The following is a 19,189-nucleotide window of genomic DNA, read 5'->3' as shown; positions in this document are numbered from 1 at the left end:
TGAAGTAATTCATTTAAAAATGGGTTTTAGTTTCTGAGAAACTGAAAGGCACCCGACGATGCAAGATAACCAAGCCCCCCCCCCCCCCCCCCCAATTTTTGTACACGTCTGTCGCTGCCTCCCATTTTAGAGGATGGCACCGACGATGACAACCAGCTCCCTCTGACCTCCTCGGCAATAGACAACCAGGTAGTCGACATATGTTGGCGCAGGTAAGGGTTTGCATTGACTTTTTTTTATATTCACGTGTCGCAAGGGCTGCAGTCTTTATCGACGGTCTGTCGTCACTTGCTCGACTGGTGACAGTTGGACGATGGTGCCAACGACCTCTGTCATCCACCATCGTCTAACGGTGGAAGGCGAATGCCTTCAGTGAGAAAGGGGATTAAACCCAGAAACCAGTAGAGAAAAGGTGATTCTTGAGAAAAACTGAAGGTCAGGTTTGGTTTCTCAAAATACGCCAGCCATCCTCCTCTTCTCTATTGGGTTTGTCGCTGCTACTGAAGGCAACCTCCTTCTCGACAATTGATCTTCAGCAAGAGTTCACTGATCACCGCAATGACTACATCTCGACTGGTCCTGACTCGATCTGACGGAGGTTCTCAACACAATTCACAATGATGGCCTCCCCGAGCCAGATCTAGTTGAGCCATTGACGACCCCCAACTCGACTGACAATCTCCTTCGTGGTTAAGCATAGGGTGCGGTGGGTCTATTGGCCTGAACCCATTATCCGCATGAGCAGCGCCTGCAGGAAGTAGGCAACCAGCTTTCAAAAGAGTTGTTGGTGTGGTTGGCAGTGATAGCGTCGGCGCAAACGAGTAGGTGGTTGCCCAATTGGGTGGCGGATGGGTGGAGGTTATGGAGAATCCAACAAGGGAGAACAACCGACAAGAGTTTCAGCGAGCATCGCATGAACGCCAACACACCCATACGCGTATCAGATGTGCAGTATGGGCCCATAACCCAATGTTGGCGTTCATGAAAACTATAACCAGAATGTTAAAAGAAAGAATACATACCAGTAGATGCCATAGATGAGACTAGCATTGATGCATGTGCACATCGTTCTCCTCAGCCTATCGACGCCCATGATGAGCCTAGGCCGTCAAGTCGATAGTGAGCAGGACCCTGAACCCAATGAGAAAAGAGGACACCTTGGTTGCTCTCATCAAGCAACCATGCCTCAATTTATAGTGGGAGGAAAGTAGGGAGTTATATACATGACATTCATGTATGTGAACCCTTCACATGCCATATTGAATGTGAACCATTCACGTAACCCCTTATCCACTAATTCCCTACTAAAGCCTTCATTAGTGTCAAACCAGGTCACACTTAGGGTTGGACCTGATCCGAAATGTCCAACAGTAGATTCTATATAAAATTTGTAGACTTCTTATTTAAGGAGACATCCTCCTTTGTATTGTGTATCACAATCAATAAAGAAGACAACTTAGTGTGGTTGTTGACTTAAGCAATTTTTGTCGAGCCACATAAAATCCTTGTTTTTGTGCATAGCTGTTTTTTCTCCTTTTGCTTTTTTCTTTGATCCATCGATAGGTCAAAGGGTCATTCTCTAACAAATGTTCATCAAAAGAACAAAAATTTAAGGATATGAACAGTCAGAGGTTATCTTTCCAGGATTTTTGCATCCATGTACTAACTACCTTAGCTAGATTCCTGTCCAAAGAATTCGTATGAGCATATACTCCATGAACTTGAATTTCTACTTTTGCCATACATAAGCTTCAAAAATTGAGTGTGCATCTTCCTTCCAAAATTCTACCTCTTTGCCACCTTCATTTCAAGCATAAACGCTACATCGACCTTCGACCCCTTCAGTCTCGATGATTTGCCATCTCGCCTAGCTCCTTCCCATGCCCCATAGTGTTCCTGATTGTTGTGGTTGGCTCCTGCCTCCACCTTCATTTTCCAAAATGTTGGGCTTTGATAGATTGGGGTGAGCTGATTCTGTCCTTTTGTTAGTTGTCCTCTTTTTTTGCCAGTGGGATGTTGACATCCCTTTTTGAAATTTTTGTGCATGAGAGGGACATGGGATGGGACTCGCACCATCTTCCTCCATTGTCGACTCCATTGGTTTGTCAAAAATATTTTCCCAGCAACTCTCCAAGTGCCCTCCTTTGATACAAATTTCAAACGAAAAATGATTGTTATCTTTGTAAAATAGTGTATTTTTGGTAATGCTTCACAATTTATTGAAATCCTCTTCATGTCTAAAATTTTGATTCTTGAATGTTTTAAAACATTTTTACCCTTTTGCAAATATAGCACGACATTTACAAGTTATTTTTCTGAATGTTCCCAAATGTGCGAACCTCTATCTACAAAAGTACATTGGGAGTATTTATTTAAAGGAGGTTTGCATATTTTTTAAAATATTTGTAAAAATGACTTGCGAAAGTTGTACTATATTTGTAGATGTACATTATGAATATTTAATTAAAGGGGGTTTGCACATTTTAGGACACTCACAAAAATGATTTGCAAAGGTTGTACTATATTTGCGAACATACATCAAGAGTATTTAATTAAATGAGATTTACACATTTTTTAGAACATTCACAAAAATAATTTGCAAAGGTTTACTATATTTATGAATATACATCAAGAGTATTTAGTTAAATGAGGTTCACATACTTTTGTGAACATTCCTAAAAATGATTTGCGAAAGTTGTACTATATTTATAAACATACTTTAGAAATATTTGAGGTTCACACATTTTTTTGCCTTATTTGCAAAAATGATTTGCAAGTAAAAATATTTTAAAAAGTTGAAAATAAGAATTTTGAACATGAAAAGGATTTTGGCAAATTGTGAGGCATTTAAAAAAATGAACCATTTTACAAGGACAGTACGGTCATGAAAAACACATTTCTCATTCTCTGAAAAATGCGTTTTTCACACCATAGGAAACCATTTTCCATGTGTTTTCCCTCAGATTTTTCATGTGTTTTCCAAGCATTTTCTCTTTCGTAGGATACATATTTTTTAATTTGTATTGTATTAATTTATTATATTACATTTTTGATAATCATTTTTAGTTTAGTGGTCGTTTCTCCTTTTCATTTCCCAAATAGTTGCCCTTTTCCCATTTGACATGCACCTGAAAATCCTTGTTTTCTGTTTCCATTTTCGAAATCGTTTCCAGTTTCAGTATCCCTTTCCGGCAACCTTGGTCTAGAGCACCTATTGTACCCTGCTTGGACGATTGCTCTGTTCAATTTAGGATTAAAACTATCCAGCAATGCATCTCGAATCTTGGGTGTCATAGACCCAAATTGTCAGATGCAAAGTATAGGCTGCCAATCACTCATTTCTATTTCTAGGACTCGCTTCATACGTAATTGTTTGAGTGGGTTCCTTGTGATAGTTAAAGTCAGTGTTGTGAGAGGCGTACGCTTCAGAGGCGAGGCCCATGCTCAAGGTACTGAGGCGTTGCTGTGATGCGCCCCCTCATCAACCTCCGACCACCAACCACCGGAGTTGCAGTGCTGCAGCTGCTGCTCAGTCTTCTCCGACCACCGGACGACCGGCATATCCCTCGCTTCCGTACCAGCTGGGCGCGTGGTCCTTCTCTTACTGCCTCCCCTCCCACCGCTTCACTTCCATACCAGTTGTGAGAGGCGTACGCCTCAGCCTCAGAGGCGAAACGCCTCGCTTCGCCTCATCGCATTTAACCACCTTGGTTAAAGTGTACTTAAAGACGACATGCAAGGAGTAGTATTTTCAAAAGAAATCGCTCCTTTTTAGGGCATGTTTGAGTGCCAACAGTCGTTCCCGGAGCCGGAGGGGTACAGTCCTGCAATCGACTAGCCACTCTTGGGCTGATGTCGTGGAAGGGAATGTGGTGCCTGCCTGGTACTTCGTTCAGGGCTTCTATGGTTTTTCATGGAGACAAGATGAGTTTGGAGATCCCATCTGTTCGACAGGATGAAATGTTGGTCCCATTCAACTGGACCTTGCTAGCTGGATTTTACCTGAAAAACTCGTGCAGCAGCGAATTGCTCAGACCTCTCAGATCAATCGTTTTAACGTGTTACCTGAACAAGAGATGGTTCCCCATCCTCGAGTCCCTGACCCCCTCCAAGGGAGGTGTGAATGAACCAAAAATCTGCAACTCGGAATCAGCAATGGAGATTGAAAACCCGATGCCGAATCAGTTTTCTTTAAACGTGAGGAGCAATGAGGCCAAGAAAGATAGCATGACAAAATCGTCGAAATCTCCTTTCCGGCCTTCTCAGGACAGTGACAGGATCCCCCAGCCGAATTCGCCACCGGCAAAACTTTCCGGCAAGCCTTGAACGCTGGGGGCAGTTGAGCAACTGCCCATCCCCGAATAACCTTTCGGAGGTGGCTATTCCAACAGAGTTCAATTCGGTGCAGAAAGGGTGCAATGGTTCTGAACTGTCCCCAGTGTCTGAACAGGTGCGAGAAGCCATTTCCATATTTGGCTTCAAATCAGATGCACTGATCCAGCCCAGCCAATGAAGGTCATTAGCTGGAATGTGTGTAGGCTTGGCCGAAAATGGGATCGGTACTTCAAGCCCACCATCCAGATGTGGTATTTTCTTCTGGAAACAAAAATTCCAGTGGAGGTGCTGAACTCTATTCAGATCAATTTACCGAACATGAGATGGTTGAAATTTTTGATAGTTCGCCAGTTAGCAGGATCCTTTGTATGTGGATCAAACATAAAAGTTTACTAAACCAAAAACATAAATCACATCTGAAGGGTCAAATTAAAATTTTTCATTAGGAGGTTTGGAAACCACACGTTCCTTAGGCGGCTTGTTTCGTTAGGACCATTCAAAAATAAAAGTTTTAAGCATTTTTTCTCATATCTAACATCATATATGATTTATAGGTTTTGTTTAGTGGGAACTGACTTTTAGATGGCCAGAAGCTGACCTGTATATAGGCTTTTTTGTGATCCAAAATCAATGGCTACGAAGGTACCAGTTTTACTGGCTTATTAAAAAATGTTTTTTTTATCAAAAAAAAAATGATCCAAGAGTTAATTTCCATTAAATCTAGCATGATAAACACATTTAACGGTTCATTCTTATCTATCACAAAACACTGGGAAAAAATGAGGCATAATATCATATGTTCAGCTCTTATATATATATATATATATATATATATATATATATATATATATATATATATATATATATATATATATATATATATATACAGAGAGAGAAAGACGAAAATCGATCAACATTACTTAAAAGTGAAACTCAGCAAAGCGTTGAATCCCACAAGCACAAATACAACAGCACAATATGAAAACACCATTTACACAAAAACAAGAAAACCCGAACACAAAAACAAAAAACTCATCAAGGACCACAAACATCTAGATGATGATCGATTGGAGGCTAAGATAGCATACACATCAGCCAAGACCCCACGAGTCAAATGATAAAGGTTGAACGAAACATCCCTAAAAACAACATCATTTCTGCCATCCATATGAACCACCACACTGTAAATAACCAAACTCTCTAAATATGACATAATTGAGACAAATTCAACTGAACAAACAATTGCCAATGAAAAAAAATCCAAAATTCAACCTGACTAATGTTTGCTACCGATACATCACTAAAAATTTGATATATGCAATTAATATATTATAAATTCATTATGACAATTTTCATCCTGGGTGAAAAGGAAGAAAGGTTTTATACCATGGATACTAAAATTGGGCCACGGTCTACGTGGCACCTCTTAATGAGGTACCTGAGCCATAAAGGTGGTTTCCCTTTGTCATTGAAAAAATTATAACTATTTTTACAAATATTTTTTCAAGGATCAAAGCCGTTAGTGTCACAATGTTTTTATAGCCTATCAATAGAAAGACCAAAGATGCCCTTTTTATCGTGTCCCTTAACATTGGTGAAATACATCTTGGCTTTTTTTTCCCCCTTATTGGACAGACTACAAAGTTAAAATAACCTTTCTGGTATTCGAACCAGAGACACTACAGTTATGATGGTGCGACCATAGTGACAAATATCGCGATATTTATGAAAATCTTGCGATAATATCATGAGAAATTGCCTGAAAGTTTAAAACAGCAATTTCTCACGAGATTTATGAAAAAAACATAAATACAGCTATTTAAACATGATATTTATATTTTAAACGGCTATTTATCAAGAAAAAAATCATGTTTTTTATTTTTAAATAACTTTTTATTAATATTTTCTTATAAAAAATATTTTTTATATTTTTTAATTAAATTTTTTATTGCCAAAAAAATGCAAGATTTATGGAATTTTTTTAATTTCTCGTAAGTTTTTGAAAAACGAGAAATTGCCGATAAAAACCTTTGTCACTATGGGTGCGACCTAACCATTCAGTTGTTTCATTCAACACCCACTTTTCCCTCATTGAGAATGCAAAAGCGAGGTGCGGCTAAAAATGGATTAGGTTGAGTTTGATCTGCAATCTGAATCCAAAAATCTTTTTATTACATATAATATTGTTATTAGATAAAATATTAACACGAACAAATTGTTTTAAATTTATAATTATGATATTAAATTCGGATCCTGGCACAACTCGCCTCGGTTGGGTAGGGTTGAGGTGGTGGCAGGGTGGGCGATGCGGCAAATCTTGTAGATTATGGTGTGTCGTTGTAGAGATTTTTGAATTTGAATGGGAACCACCGTGGTAAGACGTCTCCGGCTGTCGAGCCAGTTGTTGAAGTTGATAGGTTTGCCTGCAGGTATGATGCCCGTGCCTTCTGGACGTAGGGCTAACTACATTGGTATGTTGGTATGTTTTATCTATTCTTTTCCTTCTTTTCTTCGCAGAATTATGGATGGAATCAGTGAGAAAGGAATGGGTTTGAAGTATTGAATTCATATGTTGTTGGTATTTCTATTCCCTGGCACTGAGAAGTGGGTTATGACTTATCGTCAGGTTGGAAATTGATATCCTAGGATTAGTCTCTGTCCTTGCCAAAAGAAGACCAGATGAGTAGTTTTATATTGTCTTTGTGCCCGTATCTCCTTGCATGCCTTCTTCATTACTCTGTATATTGCGCAAGTCTGGTAGCTTATTTTTTAAGTGAAACCACATTATTGTGTGGGGAATTGGTGGATTTTGTTTAAGTTTTGTGCTCTTGATCTTGTGAGTTCTTTAATGGTTGAGTTGATAATCGGTTGCAATAAGTATTTATGTTAGTATAGACTCTAGATCACTTTGGAATTGCTATAGCGGGTAACTATAATCGCGTTGATTTGAATACATTCTCCCACCCACTTAAGTATGTGGGTACTCCAATTGAGATTGATGGAAATTAGCCAAGTTGGAGAAGCGGCTCCATCATTGAGTTCTACATCCGAGTTAGTTCCTTATCCACAGTCTAATTTTTGTTCCAATCCAGGTGATAATTGGCTCAATATATATATTTTTGAGAAGAATAAAATCGTCATAGTATAGAGTACAAAGGCAACACTGTAACCTTTTCACGCGCCACTTTAAAGGAAGAAGGTGAGTGCTTTGAAAGCCATATAATCGGCACTCCTTGCACACCAGGTGATAATTGACTCAATATGTGGAATGTGCTTTCCAGAAATTTTGAAAAAGGCCTGCATTCTGTGTTAAGGTTCTAAGCGGAACAAGTTAGGGATCAAAATTCTAGACTTTGTATAAGAACTTGTAATCCATCTTCAGATTAGTTCTGAGACAACATATCCGAACACCCTGAAATAAATGTTTGAAAACAATGCATATTTGCAAAATCTAGTTTAGGATCATAATATAGAGTCTCTCTCTCTCTCTCTCTCACACACACACACACACATCAAACACTGGATCACAGGTCTATTTTTGCATTATGAGATCTGAGATGTTAGGCTCTTAGATCACCTCAGATCTTAGACCCAAGGTAATCAAATGCAGTGAATACTGGCACCTGATTTTTGGTTCCAGTCAATCTGACCTCCATTCCTTGATTTTTGATTCCCATGTTAATCAAGAAATAAATAAGTTGCACTAGCTCAGCTAGTCTTATAATTTTCCTCCTTATGGTTTTTCAAGGATGCAATTATATTTTTCTAATTGATGCACCTTTCCTTCATGCAGCTATAAGATGAACAGTGAGAATATTTGGCCAAGAGACGACATGGACCTTAAGTAAGTGCAGATTCTGTAATTTTAATGTTGTTTTGCATTGATGCTTAATAAAATTACATAATTTAACTGAGTCTTTATATGTAGTAGCAAATATATTCAAGTCTGGAACTCCTCTTGATTTCTGTGAGAGGCTTAAGGTAGAGATTTCTCAAAAATATCAAAGCTTTTTTATTATAAGATTTATATATCTCATGTTAATATTCTGATATTTGATAATACTTTCATTTCAGTAGATGTAGCTCTGGGATTTAAAGAATCAGTGAGAACAGTTTTTCTTTTTACATAATTTTCTTCTTATTTCTGTTAGTTTTTGCTGAGATTTTTCTGGTCCAACCCAATATGTAGATATCCTTAGAGGAGTTCCCTTTCTGAGGAAATTTGAAGAATGAGATTGGTTGCACAGTTATAATCAAGAAGCCATAGAAATGCTTCCTTTTTCTGCTTATGTGATATGCTATCAATGATTGCATTTCTCTTGGCTATGGTCCCACCTACTTCTGTTATCCTCAATAAAAGTTTCCTATGATTCATCATTGTCCACAGTTAGTGAACTGAAATTTTGATGCTGCTGAACTCTTTGTAGGGCTGCACAGTTGAGCATGCCTGAGCCTAGACTGTTTGAGCTTATACACAAGGTACCAGGCTCGATTGAACTTGGCTTCATCAAGCTCAATCTCCGCTTAGTAAAAGTCAATTAATTCCACGGAGCCATTTATATTTAATAACAAATATCTTCAAGATTTTGAACTTCTCTTGATTTACCTATGAGTGATTCAAGGTAGATATTTTAACAAGAATTTTTAAAAAAATTTAAGTTTGATATAAGATATATCTCATGTTAATATTCAGATTTTTGGCAATGCTTTAATTTCAATTGATGTCTACCTGAATTTTAAAGAAACACTGAGAACAGTTTCTGTTTTCCAATCTTCTTTGAGATTTTTCTGGGAAAACTTAATAGGTCGATATCTTCAGAGGAGTTCCCTTTCTAAGGAAATTTGAATAACAGATTTATCATAGGTCATAACCTAGAAGCCACAAGATTGTACTTTGTTCTGTTTATGTAATTTTATATTAATGTGATTGCATTTTAGGTATGTATTTCCAGGGTATTATTTTCTGGAGGAAATTGATTTGATCTCTGTTGAGATGATTATGTTCATTGCATGCATTTGATGGTGTCAGCTTTTATATTTTCAAGCTTGAAGATGTCTTAGGCTCTACTATCCTTTAGTTAGAAAATAATTGGTTATTGAATGTTGATTGCATGCTCTGATTCTTTCAGTCCATACAATGTGATCTCTGATTACATAAACTTAGCATCTTGCTTTCAGGGAACTTTTGATTTCTTTATTTCTTTTGTACTCTTCAATTTACGTATGCTTGTGGGGTGGAATACCTTTCCATATCTCTTATAGGCATTGTAAAGATTCTCTTTCAGGTGTAAACAAAAGTCAATTATGTCAAGACCCATGGTATTAGTTTTCATGCTAATATTGTTGGTAATTACCTCACAACTTGAATGGAAACAACCACTCGTTAATGAGCTAGAAATGAGTCCAAGTATTGCCCACAAAGAACAGCTCCTTCTAAGGAGGGAAGTTATTAAAGAAAAGGTGAGCTGTTTCCACATATTTTTTTATAAATATTTTCATATACATGAAGTTCTTTCTTCTTGTTATTCACATTTATTCTCATGTTTTCCAAAATTAATTTTTTAGATTATTATTTGCCTTGACAATGTCCAAATTGACCAAGTGTTTGCTTATTCTGTTGTAAAGATAGATGGTAACATGATTTCCTATGACCATGTTGTTTTGTCGCATGGATGTTTCCTTTACAGGTCTTGCAGCTTGCTCGTCTCAGTGATTATCTGCTAATTGCATAGTCACAAAATCAAAAGAAGACTTCAGGTTTTTACTCTTCTCCATTAAGAAATCTTGGTTTTATTCATAGTTTTCCATGAGATGAAGCCTAATGATCATTTCATTGGGTTCGGCTTAAGAAGTGTTGAATTGTTAGGATACATGATATAAAGAATGTTATGAATCCAACTTATTTCATCCCCAATAAGGGAACTCCTATTTAGCGATAAGCATTGTAATTGGTCTGTTTTCTATTGTACAAATATTTTTGCTTAGTCAGTTTCAGTTATGGAATATATTATTATTCTATTGTCTTTTGGCAATTGATGTTTAACAGTGTCCCCAAAGCAGAGAACATGTTTCCATGAACTTGGAGTGGGGAGCATTGGAGTATTCATATTTTCTTTCTGATCATTGCCATCTTATCTCATTTATTGGCTTATTGACCCAGCCATTTTGAAATCATAAAATTACTTTAATGCTTAAAAGGTGGTTGAAACATTAGGGGATCATTCATTGTGGAGGTTGATGCACAGGTTTTCGATATAACAACCTTTTTCAATTATTCTAAGGAATGCCTTTCTAATATTATCACAATACTGATAAGTGGTGATTATGGTTCAACCATATAGATCTTTAGGTTAAAAATGAAGCTTGTAGAAACTTTTCTCTTTGAGAATTCTTATTGCATTTCGATAAGTCTTTTAAGCTTCATTTGCAAGTTTAATGGTCAGTTTTACTCCTTTCTCCATGGTTCTTTTTGTATTGTATTGCAATTTTCTGGTGAACTAAATTGGGGATCTCTTGCATGGGATTTTCAAATTGACATGGTAGGATAATCCAAAACACCCAGTTTCAATTTCTGGAAGCATAACTATACTTCAGCTTGAGGTTCTTACTTCTCATCACCGAGATGACTCCAAGCATCAGTACTCAAGGTTACAGAAAAACACCTATTGGTTTCAAAATAAATAAGATCAGACACATCTCCCTTTGTGCCTTTTCTTGCATCCCACATATTATGTGCCCCTAAGAATTAAATTTTTAGTCAATAACTATCAGTTGAAGTTGTCTAATTGTGCATCTAGGGTACTATCAAGTTTAGGGTCTCAATCTATATCACATGGGGTGCTGCGGGTGTAGGGTAAGGTACTTGTAATGAAACAAGAGTGCACAATCACAATGCCAATGAAGGGCTACACAAGTACATAAATATACTATGGTCTCTAATGGACTGATGACAATCTCATAAAAGAGATATACAAAGGCAAAAAATCCACAAGAGCACAAAGGCAAAAAATCCACAAGAGCACAATATAAAAATAGATTTTGTATTAACACACAAAATGCTCTAGAAAAAGCATACTTTACATAGAGGGGTGAGGCTCTATTTATCGAGCCTCACATGCATTGAAGTCGTTGAACTGCCTCCCCAACAGTCCTTTTGAATTTACATAATAGAAAACAAAGATAAAGAAAACAAAGAAGACTTTACAGTCCCTATTGGACTGTACTAAATTACATGTTATTAAATGACCAAAATACCCTTGATATACGGATATTGTATAAATATAGGTATATCAGTTAGGTATAAATATATACACAATATTTTAACACTCTTCCTCAAACTTATGGTGAAATCATCAAAAGTTTGCTAAGAAGATACAAAAATCTTGGTAGAGAAAGAGCTTTGGTGAAGAAGTCCGTAATATGAAACTCAAACTGAACATATGGTAAAATAATCGTCCCCTTCAAGTATTCTTTTCAAACATAGTGACAATCCATCTCAACATGTTTCGTTCGCATATGAAATGTGTGATTGTTGGCTATATATATGACACTTTTGTTATCGGAGCATAATTTTGAAGTTTCTGAAATATCGACACCCATATTTGAAAATAATGATCTCATCTGCACGACTTTGGTTGTTGTTGTAGCCATCGCCTTATACTCAACTTTCGTGAAAGATAAAAACACTTTCAGTTGTTTTTTGCATCGCCAAGAAATGAGAGAATCACCTATAAACATATAAAAACCTGTAGTTGAGTGACGGTTATTGGGATCTCTTCTCCAGTCAGAATCAGTATAAGCTATAGGATTTAAAGATGATGAAGATGATACAAATATCCCTTTAGATATAATTTTCTTGATATATCGAACTATTCTTAATACGATACTCGTGTGAACTAATGTGGGCACACGTTGAAACTGACTTGTAGTATGTACTTCATGCGCAATGTCTGGCCTGGTAATAGATATGTACATTAATGATCTGATAAGTTGCCTATAAGGAGTTGAATCATCTAATTAAACTCCGTCTTCAGCTTTTATTTTAGCATTTATTACTTCAGGAGTATCGGCATATTTTGTGTTTGTGATTTTCGAACGCGCAACAATATGAGCTGCAAACTTGATTTGAGACAAAATGTACACTCTTGGATAGTATGCTACTTCAATTCCTAAAAAATATCTCAAAAAACCAAGGTCGGTCATATCAAAAGATTTTTTAAGCATAATTTTAATTTCTTCAATTTCCTTCTGATCAATGATGATCATATCATCAACATACAAAAGCAGAATGATAAGTGAGGTATTTGTAGATCTTACAAAAAAAGCAGTGTCAATATAATAAGATTTAAATCCAAGATTCAACACAGTTCTACTAAACCGATCGTACTATGCTTTAAGAGCTTGTTTAAGCCTATATAAAGCTTTTTGAAGACGAAGAACTATTCCATTTTCAATAGTCAGACCAGAGGGAGGATCCATGTAAACTTCTTCATTTAAATTTTCATTTAAGAAAGCATTTTTAACATCTAAAATACTCATCTAAATCCTATTGTCTTCTTTCCCTTAAGAAGAGGTTGGTCTGCCCAAGTATGGGCCTTTAATTTATCTAATTCTATTTTTATAGCTTCTACCAATTCTTTTATGTTTTTAGTTTTTTTGTAGTTGGATGGTTCATGATATGAATGAATTACTAGAAGGCATGCCCTATAGTTTGGAGAAAAGAATTCATAGGAGACAAACCTATTTAGAGGCCTATGTATCCGTTCAGATCTTCTAACACTAGATTCTTCAACATTTGTTGGTTGACTATACCTTTTAAAAGAACATGGATGCTCCCCATTATCTTGTCTAGAGTATTGTAAGAGGTTATGAGTTGGTTCTCTTTCTTCACTTGGTTTATTAATAGACTCAAAATTATCAATGTCATTATTATCAATAATTTCATTATTTGATTTAGGTAACAAATCAAACAAGAAGGCATACTCGGATTCTTCCTTAGGTTTTTCAAGATCAAATCCATTTTTAAGAAATGTTACATTTCTAGAGATATAAAGTTTATCATTTGTTGGATCATAGTATCAATAACTTTTTTGATTTTCGGCATATCCAAGAAAAACACATTTTATAGCTTTAGGAGAGAGTTTGTTATATTTTTCAAGAAACACAAAGCATTTACATCCAAAGACCCTTAGTCTTTTCAAATCGGGAGAGATTTTAAAAAGTTTTTCAATAGTGGATTTGTTTTCCAAAGTTTGAGAAGGTATTCTATTTATTAGATATACCGCGGTAAAAGCGGCTTCGACCCAATTTTTTTTTGGAATTTCTTTTGAAATGAGTAGGGTCCTAGTAGTTTTGATAAGATGACGGTGCTTTCTTTCGAAAATACTATTTTGTTGGGGGGTTCTAAGACAAGATTTTTGGTGTAAAATATCATGAATTTTCAGATAGAATTGAAATTCATTTGAAAGAAACTCTCCTCCTGAGTCGAAGTGGAAGATTTTAATATTTGTTTTAAATTGATTTTTAACGAGATTATGAAATTTTTTAAAGCACAAAAAAACTTTCGATTTGAGTTTAAGTAGATCCAAGTATGTCTACTAAAATCATTTATGAATGTAACATAATATGAATAACCACCTTTTGACATAATGGGAGTGAAACCCCATACATCCAAATGCACTAATTTAAAGATTTCATTAGTCAAGGAAGTTCTAGATCCAAATGGCATCATTTGCATTTTTTCAAATATACAATCTTCACATACAAATTCTTTATTCTTATAATTTTTTTTTTAAAATGAAAAATGAGATAATTTGGATATACTTGGGTGTCCTAATCTTTTATGTCAAAGATCTAAATTAATGTCTTTGATATGATTACAAAAAGAGTTTTTTGGGTAAACATAAGAAATCCATATAGTAAAAATCTCTTCTTCTATGGCCTTGCCGAATCAGCTTCCCTGACTGGAGATCCTGCACCCAACAAGCCTTAGATGTGAAAAATACTTTATCCCCATTATCGAAATTTGAAATACCAAAAAAAGGTTTAAATCTAATTTTTGAATAACCCTCACATCCAGAACAATTTTTTTTTTGAGATATTGTTGAGGTTTCTTATACTTTTAACTTTTAAAGAAACACTATCTGCGGCTGATACACATGAAAAATATGAATTAGTGCAATCGGATAATAGAGACTCATTATGAGTCATATGAAAAGAAGCTCTCGAATCCAAAATCCAAGAAGACTTACTTGGAGGAGAAGAAGAGGAGATGGCGGCACCGGATGTAGGAGTGACTTTAAGAATTTGTGAGACGGCCTCCGCTATTTGGGCAGTTGTTAAATCATTGAAGTTACCCCCTTTCTTTGATTCTTGAGGTTCTTCACTTACGGCGGCTACTTTCTTGAGCTTGGGATAATCCGGTCTTATATGCCCCGGTTTTTTACAATGATGACAAGTAATTTTACCCTTGTATCCTCCTCCATTATGTCTTTCTTCATTTAATTTTCTTTCAAAGTGAGGTGGTTTATAAGTTTTTACAAAATTTTTGGGTTTTGATACGGCAAGAACCTCGTTATTAGACTTGTGTATTCCAAGTCTTATTTTTTCTTGACAAATTTGAGCAAGAGCCTCACTTATAGAAGGAGTCGAAGTCCTATGAAGCAAGGAGGACCTAAATTGCTCAAATTCCGGTTGGAAACCGTAAAAAAAAGAGAGTTTTTCTCTTTCAACTTGTAATTTTCTCATTTCAATAGCCGAACCTTCTCGTTTTGGTTCTAACATAGCTAGTTCATCCCAAATAAGAGATAAAATACCATAAAGGTCTCTTACACTTTTATCTTCTTGTTTGGTATTTCATATCTTGCCTTGAAGATAATATAACTTAGCCATATCTTTTTGAATGAAAGTGCTCTTTAGGAAGATCCATTCATTACATGTCCTTTTAAATTTGATGATATTGGTGGCGATCTTGAACTCCATGGTATTCATGAACCATGAGAGAATTTTAGCATTGCTAGCTTTCCAATCCTCTAACTTGTTTTGGTATTATTGCGAAGCTTTCTCTTTTTCTTATTTGGATAGAGCTTTGACTTAATCTTCTTCTCTTCTTGTTAATTTAAGTTGAGGTTCATTAGTGGTTCCACTAACAAACCTCCAAAGTTTTTCACCTTTGATGTGATTTTTCATAGCAGTAGCTCACATCAAATAGTTGTTTTTGTTGAGCCTTGTAGGAGATAATGGAGGCGGAATCTCTTTCTCCCATAGTGAAGAAGACTTGTGTTTGAGGACTCAAGATTGAAAAGTACCACCACAAAGAGAGCAATCCCAAGATAGCTTTCACCACTTAAAGCGCCTATCTCTGATACTATGTAATAAAACAAGAGTGCACAATGCCAATACCAATGAACGGCTACACAAGTGCACAAATGTACTATGGTTTCTAATGGACTGATGACAATCTCATAAAAGAGATATACAAAAGCACAAATTCCACAAGAGTACAAAGGCACAAAATCCACAAGAGCACAATATAAAAATAGATTTTGTATTAACACACAACATGCTTTAGAAAAAACATACTTTACATTAGAGGGGTGAGGCTCTACATGCATTGAATTGGACTGCCTCCCCAACAATCCTTTTGAATTTACATAATAAAAAATGAAAATAAAGAAAACAAAAAAAGACTTTACAGTTCCTATTAGACTGTACTAATCAAAATACCTCTGATATACGTATATTATATAAATATACGTATATCAGTTAGGTATAAATATATACACAATATTTTAACAGTACGGTCCGCGTACCAGGTGCGACATGGGTCGGGTCAAGCCAGGACCCGACCCAGCCCACAAAAAAAACCTTTTTTTTCCCTCTGATCTCCCCACTATCCTCTGCCGCTGGCAGAGGAAGGAGGAGGAAGAGGGAAAAAGAGATTATATATATATATATATATATATAGCCGAGTCCTCGTGTCCGAATTTTCTGAAATTGCGCCATACCCGTGTCGCACCCGCACCCATGTGACATAGGTCTCAATGTGATAATTTACTTTTTTTTTTCTGGTGTACAGACAAATGGCATTATATACGAGTCCCTAATGATATAAGATAATTGTATATCGATCTTTGATACAACTTTGTGGCAATTAACTTATTAGACTCACCCTGTTAGAGATGGATTCGAAATGCGGAATAGCCGCATCATTTCTCCGTGAAAGAGTTTTGAGATTATAAAGAAAGCACCAACTACCACTTTGCTGGGAGACAAGGAAGTAGAGACACCAGAGAGCAATTTCTTGGGGTGATTCTGATGCTCTCTCTCTCTCTATCAATGTGTGTGTGTATATATATATATATATATATATATATATATATATAGAGAGAGAGAGAGAGAGAGAGAGAGAGAGGGAAACTGAGTGATGTGTCGTCATTCCCAGCAATTGTTTGTCCAACCCTGTTATGACATACTGACATAAATATCAACTCTTTCCTATTGCAAATGACATTATGTACCGTTGCATGTTAGAATATATAAATCACTGGAAAATTTTATATAATTTTCAATGATCCCATTGGCGGGCAGACACTCCTCGATATCCACATCCTCATGTTACCTTAAAGGAAATGCCATGGAATGACAGGTCCACCTTTTAGCAAAAATTGAATCGGAGATTGTTCCAACTCACACACAAAAGGCAAGTATTTTTTGATATTTGATTTTGGTGACATTCAAAATTCAGTTGTTGATGATTGATGTCCCTTAGAATTCTAGTTGGATCAACGTCTTTCCATCAAGGGAACTGTTCATGCTTCACTTGTTCGAGCCTCCCATGTGTGGGTAGAAGCAAATGTAATAAATTAGGAACCAGATCATGATCAGGACCATTAGGTCTGTTTTCCCATCATCAAACCTCGGTCTTCCACTATCAGCCTTACACAGTTCACTATCATGATCTAATATGTGGTCTGTCCATCTAATTATGTGGTCTGCCTGAGCTATACCCATATTTGTGTCGACATCGGTACCTGGGGCTGTGGACATACCCATGTTACATACATTTAGATTGAATTATTGGCTATTTAAGCTTTCATCTTCATGTGCAGAAATTTCTTTTTGTGCTTTGTATCATTTGTTCCTTTTTGTTTAATATTCCTGGGATCCTTGAAGTTTGGTTATCGTTCAAAGAGGTTCCATGTGCCAAGGGGACTTGCACATGGAGGAAATGACTGTTGTCTTAATTTACTTTCTTCACAAGCTGATTGACCGTTTTCTAAAAGTTATTGTTTTCTTAAATCATTTCTCCAGGTAATCCTGTCTCAAGAAAAGAGTATAAGGAAACTTAATGAGCTGGTTCCTAAGCTTCAAGCAGAGTTGCAACAATGCAGAGGCGGAAAAATTGCAACTAATGAAACTGAAAACTTTATGCCAGAAATCACTAAGTGTACTTGAAGAGGAGCATATTTCACAAAATTAAGTTATTGTTTTTGTGGATGATCAGATAAATGACAAAGAAGATGGTATCTTGCCCCTTTGGTCGCTTATTGTCACAGTTGTCACTCTTTTAGGTATTGGGGGTATGTGCATTTTGCACAGAAATCTAGCAATAATATTATTGATTCTTGTGTTGTATCAGCTCTCTTACTCACGGGCCTTGTATATTATGTGCAATACGTGAATGCAGCTTCCAATCAGCTCAGCAATTTAAACATTGTATCAATTCTTTCTGAAAATTTTCTTGTGATTACACATTTCTGTCACAAGAATTAGCAATATCTCGAGGATTTTGTTGTTTGTTTAAGGCATCTATTAATTTTTTTCCTAAGATCTTTTGATTATCCATTGATGTGATGAGAATTGATAAAATCTTAAAAGGTTCACTTTTTTTTTGCTTTTCTCAAGAGAATGTTTGTATATTTGATATCTTAAAGAAATCTATGATTTAGGGAGAATTTTACTGTTAAACAAGTAACTTGAACTATCTCATATTGTTGTCATAAGAATATATGTTAAGTATTATTTGATAAAAATCATCTATTTTCTCCTAGAATCTTTTGATTGAGAATTATCAAAATTCTCAGTTTTCAGTATTTGGTAGATTATTTTTGCTTTTTTTAAGAAAATGTTGTATGTTTGATGTCTATCGTCCAGTTTATATATAAACAAGGGTTGTTTTATTTAAATCAATGGCCTTAAAGTTTTTTTTTCTTGCTATTTACCATAGTTTTTTGTAGATCATTTATCATGTGTTTCCCATGAATGTTTGGGATTAAACCAAAACAAGGGTTGTTTATTTTTTACTTAAATCAATGGCCTTGGGCACACTTAGAATTAAACTAGTTTTTTTATTTTACTTCCCCAAATATTATTTTTTTCTCTTGCTATTACATAGTTTTTTTGTAGGTCAAACTATCTTCATCATGCCATTTCCATGAATATTTGAGATTAAACCATTGACTTGCAATTAGCAAAGTTTAGGCCTGGGAACCTAGCCACCTGTGCCAAATTAAGAATGTTACTTCTTAATCTTGAACACCAAGGTAAACCAAGTCACACATATTCAGGGGCCGTTTGGATGACAAGGGGCTAAACCTGGGTTTGAGAAACCCAGGTTTTGCTTAAACTCAGGTTTTTGGCAAATTTGATTTGTTTTCCAAAAAAGCAGGCCTTAAAAGGCTGTTTGGGTGACAAAAATCTGGAAACCCAAGTTTTTGGTCAGCCCAAAAAAAAAAATACAAAAACGAGGTTCAGCCATTTTCTGGGCAGTCACCACCAAAACAAAAAACACAAAAAAGGTTTTTGGGTCGGTCACCTGCCGGAAAGTGGTCGGTTGGTACTGGCCAACTGGGCA

At 36.0% G+C, this 19,189-nt stretch overlaps 1 protein-coding gene across 1 annotated transcript; it reads left to right on the top strand.

Moving 5' to 3' along the window:
• The first annotated feature begins 9,532 nt into the window (after window positions 1-9,532).
• Window positions 9,533-18,111, top strand: LOC149817036 (uncharacterized). Its single transcript, XM_089987518.1, has 2 exons — window positions 9,533-9,795; window positions 17,647-18,111. Exons 1-2 carry the CDS (start codon window positions 9,640-9,642, stop codon window positions 17,788-17,790), a joined length of 300 nt encoding a protein of 99 aa, XP_089843644.1. The 5' UTR covers window positions 9,533-9,639; the 3' UTR covers window positions 17,791-18,111.
• Window positions 18,112-19,189: the final 1,078 nt, after the last annotated feature.

This window comes from Nuphar pumila, chromosome 14 (genome assembly GCF_984573655.1).
Source record: "Nuphar pumila chromosome 14, dmNupPumi1.hap1.1, whole genome shotgun sequence".
Lineage (NCBI taxonomy): Eukaryota > Viridiplantae > Streptophyta > Magnoliopsida > Nymphaeales > Nymphaeaceae > Nuphar > Nuphar pumila.
Note: the sequence above shows the minus strand (reverse complement) of the source record. Positions and strands in the feature narration are given on the sequence as shown.

Bases quoted from the DNA above. Each gene is read 5' to 3' on its own strand.
- LOC149817036 (XM_089987518.1), top strand. From the start codon at position 9,640: ATGTCAAGACCCATGGTATTAGTTTTCATGCTAATATTGTTGGTAATT. The intron at 9,796-17,646 runs GTGAGCTGTTTC...TCATTTCTCCAG, and splicing joins GGGAAGTTATTAAAGAAAAG to GTAATCCTGTCTCAAGAAAA.